The sequence below is a fragment of the Lactuca serriola genome, chromosome 7 (genome assembly GCF_051521515.1).
Source record: "Lactuca serriola cultivar US96UC23 chromosome 7, Lser_US96UC23_V15, whole genome shotgun sequence".
Taxonomy (NCBI): Eukaryota; Viridiplantae; Streptophyta; class Magnoliopsida; order Asterales; family Asteraceae; genus Lactuca; species Lactuca serriola.
The window spans coordinates 117,658,826-117,666,066 of NC_136414.1; the positions used below are offsets into that span (position 1 = coordinate 117,658,826).

Below are 7,241 nucleotides of genomic sequence, written 5' to 3' on the forward strand. Positions count from 1 at the left end.
ATATTTATCTAAGATTATCAAGTGTCCAATATTATAAAAGTAATGGGTATCGAATTTGTCTAATATTATAAATTTGTCTTAGAGTAATTTTAAATTCGTGTGCCACGCCTAAAAATCTAGCATTAAAATTTTTATTGAGTTCAGCGGTTGGGCCATTTCCCTACCGATTTCCATCAGTATTTGGGAATACAACGCCATGGATTCTATGGTGGGGTAGGGTTGCCTACCTCCAATGGAAGAAATACAAATGTAATTCTCATTTCTTCACACCCAAACATCCTTTCTATGCCATGGATGTGGTTGGATTTCTATGATCGATAGTAGGTGTAGAAGGAAAGCGGTGGTATTGATTAAAAATATTTCCCTCAACACGGGCTTGGAAGCCTATCGTGTGCCACGCCTATCTGTGTTATGGTACAGCACTAGTAATTATCACACAGCTGCTCTCTATGAAATAATAGTCTGTGGACATAGTGGATAGAAAGTTTAACAGGTTGAGAGCAAAGTAATTGGAGGATAAACATGAGTGAAAAAGGGAATTTTTCTTATATTTATTTGGATTTTGTATACTGGAAAATACAACCACATCCACAAATCCACAAATCCACAAATCATAGGCTGCTCAACATCTGTGGAGAGGTGCTGGGTAAACATCCAGAGCTTGGTATCTCAACTGCTCATTGTGAGGCAGCGGTCCTTCCTGGAAAAACAAAAACAAAACCAAATGCTTATTGGATTCATTCCACTCAAATATGTATGTATGTATGTATCATTTAAAATACCTCTTCCGCATTTATTTGGAAAGGCTTGACAAAATCTTCAAACATCTGAGGGGACATTCTTCCTACTATCTCTTTAACCTCCTGAAATCAAATCATGCTTACAATCTGTTAATCATTCCATACTAATTAATTAGTACAGTAATTAATAATATACTTACCACCCCAGTAATTCTTGACTTCTCCAGTAATTCCCTTGAAATCAAATCCAGTATGTGCCTATTCTGGGTCAACCCTTTGATTGCAACCTCTTCTGTCTCTTGAATATACTGCCACCAATGTTAATTCCATTAAATAAGAAGACTAGAAGAGGAAGGGAGGGTAGTAGAAAATAGAAATAGAATGAATAATGAATGGTATGGTATGGTTAATTACTCTTGTAAGTTCCCGAGTGAAGAGTTCTGAAACTTCAACTGTCATGTCAGCAGGAACTACATGTGGGTCATCCCACTGAGAATCAAGATAAGAATACCAAATAACAATCAAACAAGCATTTCAACTAATAATAATAATCATATCAGAGTGAGTGAGTGAATATGCACCCTGTATTTTATGAGTTCCCCATCAGTAGTATCTGCTCTGTTAGCCAATCCAACTCTGTTTGTCAATGTAGCAAACCCTAACCTTGCATTTCTAGGGCTAATCACCATTTCTCGAGCAATCTGAAGACACAACACAGCACAAGAGTTAATGGAATACAAGTGAAAAAACATAGAGAATTACAGATGACATGAACCTTACCTTTGTGATCTTTTCTAGATCATCAGTTCCACCATCAGTGACATCATCACCAAAGACAAGACGTTCAGCACAACGGCCACCATGAGCCACCACCATTTGCATCATCATGTAGCCAAAACTTGTGTACCCTTGGTCTACCATATCTTCTCTAGGGTAGAAAACAGATATTGCAGTTTCCTATTCAAATAAAAAGGTTAAATTCAAAGCAGACAAAAACACTTAAAGTTATCAACATATACCTTACCACCCGGTAACAGCTGAGAAAATGCATGCCAATCAAATCGAGGAAATAAATGTGCTAATACTATATGACCAGCTTCATGTACTGCCAACAGCCTCTTCTTTTCAGCAGATACCTATTATTATCACACGATTGATTAATTAATTAATTAATTAATACCACCAATTCAAATATGTTGAAAAAACAAAAAAAAAAATCTTACTCTTTCTTCACACTTCTGCTGTTCTTCCTCTGTTAGGAGCACACCCATTCCCTCAAGCAGCTGCTTATCTAATACATCAACAATGTCTTGCTGGTAGATCTTCGTATGCCCTTTTCTCACCTGCAGATATTTATGTATATATATCATTCATTTAACATGAATGATATATATATATATATATATATATATATATATATATATATATATATATATATATATCACAATCAATAACATGAAACATGATGAAAGAATAGTTACAGCCATTATTCCAGCTTCGTTCACAAGATTTCTTATATCTGCCCCAGAATACCCAACAGTGCGAAACACCAGCTGTAGATGATTTCATAAACAAGATGAGTCTTGGCCCTTGGAATAAACAAACAACAAAAATAAAATAAAATATTGGCACACCTTGTTGAATTCGACGTCATGAGCAAGCTGCTTCCCGGAACTGTGGACACCAAAAATTTGCAGCCTTTGGTTTGCATCAGGTAAACCAATGTACAATCGGCGATCAATACGTCCACCACTAACAAACTCTAGATCCAATTCATCCGGCCTATTTGTAGCACAGATGAATATAACTGCTTGTCTTAATGAAAATCGATCCACCCCTGTTTTCTCTTTACTGAAATTCATTCATACATCAATTAATAACTTTTTCAAACAAAACAAAATAAATATCATCAGATACTACTAACTCTCCATCGAGCTGGGCGATTAGTGCCTCAAATGTTGATCTCCTTCGTGGATCTTTTCTTGCATGTCTTCCAGCAATCGCATCAATCTCATCTACAAAGATAAAAGCAGGAGCCTGCACAACCACAACCACAACCAACCAACACGTAAACCAAAAAAGCTTCCCAATGATGTTTATAATTATATTAAATCATAAATCCTAAAAGAATGTTACATTTCTCCTTGCAATTGAGAACATTTGATTTATTCTTGCAGCCCCACTTTTTTCACTATCTGTGAACTCTGCACCAGATGCAAATACAAATGGCATCCCACTCTCCTTTGCTAGTGTCCTTGCAAATAGTGTTTTTCCAGTCCCTGGAGGCCCTGATAGAAGCACTCCCTGTTGTATTGTAATTTGTAACCAAAATATTTATTTATACACTTGAAATTCCAATAATATTCCAATTCCAATTCCAAATTTAGTTTGTAAATGTTTGTAAATTACCCGAACAAACTTCACTTGTTTTTCATAATACCGCATTGGATTTCGCATGTAAATCATTAGCTCATCCAACAGATCCCATACATCTCCTCCCAGCACTACATCCTTGTACATTGATTTTGTTTCATCAACTTCTCTGACTGGCTGGTATTGTATTGTAAATTAAAAAAAGATTAGCCATGAAATTGAAGCCCAATATAATAAATTTTACTTACCAGGATAAAATTTTCAGCATAGGCCATATCATATAGCTGATTGTACTTCTTATACAGGAAGCGCTTTGAAGTAATGTGTAAAAGCATTATGGATTCCCGTAGAAAACATAAAACCAAAATTGTGGGAAGCAACGCGATTACTAGTTTTAACAAGTAATGGCTTTGTCGCTTCTGGAGTAGATCAACTTCAGCTCCAGAATTTGTGATCATTTCAAAGAGGTATGGATCGAGTGGCATGTCAACCTACATACAATATGTAAAAAACATGTTCACCTCTACAAATGTCAAATGTCAATAGACTTAAGACAGGATCAAACTTACAACATATTCTAGGGGGAACCCTTCATTCATTGTTACATACAATCTTTTCAAATCCTCTGTAAACACAACAGCTGCAACCTCAGAGGTTTGAAGCTTTTCAAGAAAGTAAGTATAAGGAAGTTTAGGTCGGTAACGCCACCATCTTTTTGATATCCAAAGTGCTCTTGTCCCTTCTGCTGTTGCTTTTGCTTTTGCATCTTCTTCACGGAAGCTCTTTTCAACTTCTTTCATGTCAAATTCAACTGCATACTTAGCACGTGATGAGTCTAATTGCTCAGCCAATTGCTCCTTCCTAAGAATCTCTTTCCATATTTGCAGCCTTTCTTGCCATGTCCGTGTACTTTCTTCTTGATTAACATCTGCCATGCAAAACTAGCTCCTTACTTAGTAAAAAAAAAAAAGATAAAGACAGCAAAGGTAATCAATCAATCAATCACACACTAACCTGAAATCCCTAGCTCTTTTTGAAGCTCCCTTTTGTCTTGACTGTTCAGTCTGACATCATGGTCAATGATTTCCTTGACTTTGTCCTTAGAAGCTGTGGCATCATCATCATCATCATCCCATGCATCTTCTCCAACATAGGATGTGTCGTGGATAAGTGTTCCATCTGGCCCTTCAATGAATTTCTTCATTTTGAGGCCTTTTGGTATCGACTTCCTCCATAAACCTTTTTTATACCTTTGAGAAAAAGAATTCAAGCATCATTACTAAGAAAGCAGTTAGTTAACTAAGCACTGCCTCACAATAAAAGCATCCAAATGTAGTTGCTGCTTTAACATTTGCTCTTGATGAAAGTCTATCTGATATCATGTACAGTAAAAAAAGATAATCTATCTTTATTAATCTTATGTTTTATGTTAAAAACTAATGTGATTCTTTACAAAACACCTTTCACACTTAGCATATGACAATGGATTGTCATAATTTTACAAAAGATCCTGATAGATGATGTAAGTTACTCCATCCAAACATTTATAGTTGCTTTGCCGCCATGATGATCATGACATATGATCACCTAATGTCACATACATGATACACCTTTCTCTCCTCAAACATTTTGTTCCATATATAGCTGCTCTATAGGTAAATCAATAATAAGATTTGGTGGATGTTCCTTTAAGAAAGAACTTCTTGGCCCTCTGATCATTGAAACAACTCATTCTTTCATTTCTCCCCCAAACTTGAGAAATTTTTTGTTATTTCGACATAGAGAGATGGTATGCTAACTTCCTCTTGAATTGAAATGATACTACGGATATAGTGGGAGTCGATAGCTCTAAGGCAACTCAATGGGAAATCCAAACTAAAGAATTCTCAAGAAATAAGCCTCAAGGAACACTAAAAATGGAGAACTTGCTGGAGGAAATGAGAAAAGACTTGGAAGTTTATTGTGTATCCCATCAAACTTTGGTTGGATTTTGAGCAATCCCTGCTCCACCACGCCAAGGAAGCCTGTAGGTTCCCACTACATATGACTCTAACTTCTACATGTATCATCAATCTCCAACATAATAATACTATTAATACATCATGGAGAAAAATTTGTATGGTCTTAGAACATTACTTATCAAAGCAATCTAGTATCAGAAAACTGAACTTTGGTAAAGTCATGGCATATGTCTATGAGGTTGTACCCTTATGATGGAGCTTGTATGTCAGAGTTTTAGCTAGTAAGCATCCAATAGAATTTGTCCATGTTGAGGTCCAAAAAGAATGTGGGCTAGTCAATACTGAGACTAACAAACCCATCAAGGACATAAACGGGAAGAGCAAGAATCAACACAATAGTGTTGATTGTTGAAAGGTTCCAACTCATTAGTCATTAGTGGATTTGAGTTCATTGAATTTATGTAAATGTTTGTCATAAGAGACTTGATGCCATGTCCTTGCATCACTTTTCCTCAACTAGAAACACAATGGCTGCCTTAAACTTGGTCCTAATAGTATTTATGAACCTAACTAACATCTTCATCTTCATTGAGGAACAAAGAAAAGCACAGCAGAAACAACAATAAGATAACAGGTCTAACAAATTGATGCATGTCATAGTAAAAAGAAAATGGAGGAAAAGCTAGAAAGATCCATACTTCCTAATGTTAGAGGGAGATGGTTCAGGAATCAAAGCCTCCATGTAGGCTTCCGATGCTTCTTCTATTTGACGATGAAGAAAAGGAGCTCGCACAGCCATAAATATCCTTTGGCATGAAACGACCATCACCAAGACATAGATTGCCAACACACCTACTCTTGTGGGTTCCCAATTATTGATATCCTGCAAAAAAGATTAACACTTGTTAAGAGAACTTCCACTAAGCTTAACATAGGCAAGGATTACCTTCCAACGTTGCCAGTCGTTCCAAGCTGAGAACTGAGTTAGGTATTTCAATACAGAGTCTTGAGTTCCACCCACAAACCCAGAAATCCTGGCATTGGCATCTTGCAAATCAAACCCGGTTTCTTTCTTCAATGAATCCCCGAATTTATCTAACAAAACCTCCGAACTGCGTCGAATTGACCGAGAGAACTTGGACCAAGCCGAACCGTCTTCTGAACCATCTGGATTGACGGAAGCAGAAACACGAAAACCGGATTTTCTTCTTTTGATGCGATTGTAACGCGGAAGTGGTAACAAGACAAGATTTGGGTGGGTTTGGTTAAAAATAATCACTCCTCTTCTTGTACTAGAAGACAGGTAGAATTTGTTTGCCGTGAACTGTATTTTAAGATCCATTTCTCTGTCTCTTTTGTTCTACATAAGATAAGATGAAGAAGAAACCTGCTGTAAGTTGATAGCCAGCTGGAGAGTTTCGCACCTGCGGCCTCAAGAGACCGTCCCTCTATCGACGGAGTGTCAAGGGAAAAGGGGTTTTAGAGGTTTATCTGTGTTTTGTCACTAGCACCAAAAAAGGTCAAAATAACAACATGACTCTGGATAAGTCGGAAAAATGGTTGAAATCGAGAAACCAGTTCCTCTACGTTTTTAGGTTTGTCTAAGACGGCTAGCTTCTGGGTGTTCGGGAACGGATTAGTGCCGAGCTGGCTCAGCAATTGGGCGATGAGAATGAATAACCGAGTCATTAGGTGTTAATTTAGGAGTAGAGTAGTATATTTGTATTTTTGTGGGTTAAAAAAAAAGAGGGTGTTTAGGATTATTTTAAAACTAGTTGTGAGACTTATATATTATACGGGTTGATTAAAACAAAATGTTAAGTACAAACGATTAAATAGAAATTTTATTTGAATTTGAAATTAAAATAAGTGAAAATTATGAGAAAAAACATACAAAAAATAAATAAATTGAAATTATGTGTTTATTGTGTAATAAACGGGTTAATTATAACAAAATGTTAAACATAAAGGTTTAAACTGTAAATTTATTTGAAATTTAAAATTTAAATTTTAAAATTTAAAATTTGAAATTAATGGTAGGTTTAATTTATGAAAACTAAATTAATGATATATTGAAAATAAAAATTAAAATAATGACAACTGGAAAATAAATATATCTCAAATAATAACAAAATGACATGTGACTAATTTTATGAAAGAATGACAT

General features: G+C 35.8%; 1 protein-coding gene across 1 annotated transcript; it reads right to left on the reverse strand.

Annotated features, from left to right (window-relative positions):
- Positions 1 to 523: 523 nt before the first annotated feature.
- Positions 524 to 6,672, reverse strand: FTSH12 (FTSH protease 12). The gene is made up of 18 exons (XM_079008472.1): positions 6,021 to 6,672; positions 5,773 to 5,957; positions 4,128 to 4,363; positions 3,683 to 4,041; positions 3,362 to 3,604; positions 3,150 to 3,290; positions 2,877 to 3,044; positions 2,665 to 2,777; positions 2,375 to 2,591; positions 2,222 to 2,293; positions 1,964 to 2,083; positions 1,760 to 1,876; positions 1,521 to 1,697; positions 1,322 to 1,441; positions 1,155 to 1,229; positions 941 to 1,048; positions 783 to 863; positions 524 to 700 (listed from the first exon to the last, which is right to left on the reverse strand). The coding sequence occupies exons 1-18, from the start codon at positions 6,414 to 6,416 to the stop codon at positions 623 to 625; spliced, it is 3,006 nt and encodes a 1,001-aa protein (XP_078864598.1). The 5' UTR covers positions 6,417 to 6,672; the 3' UTR covers positions 524 to 622.
- Between the last annotated feature and the right edge of the window lie 569 nt (positions 6,673 to 7,241).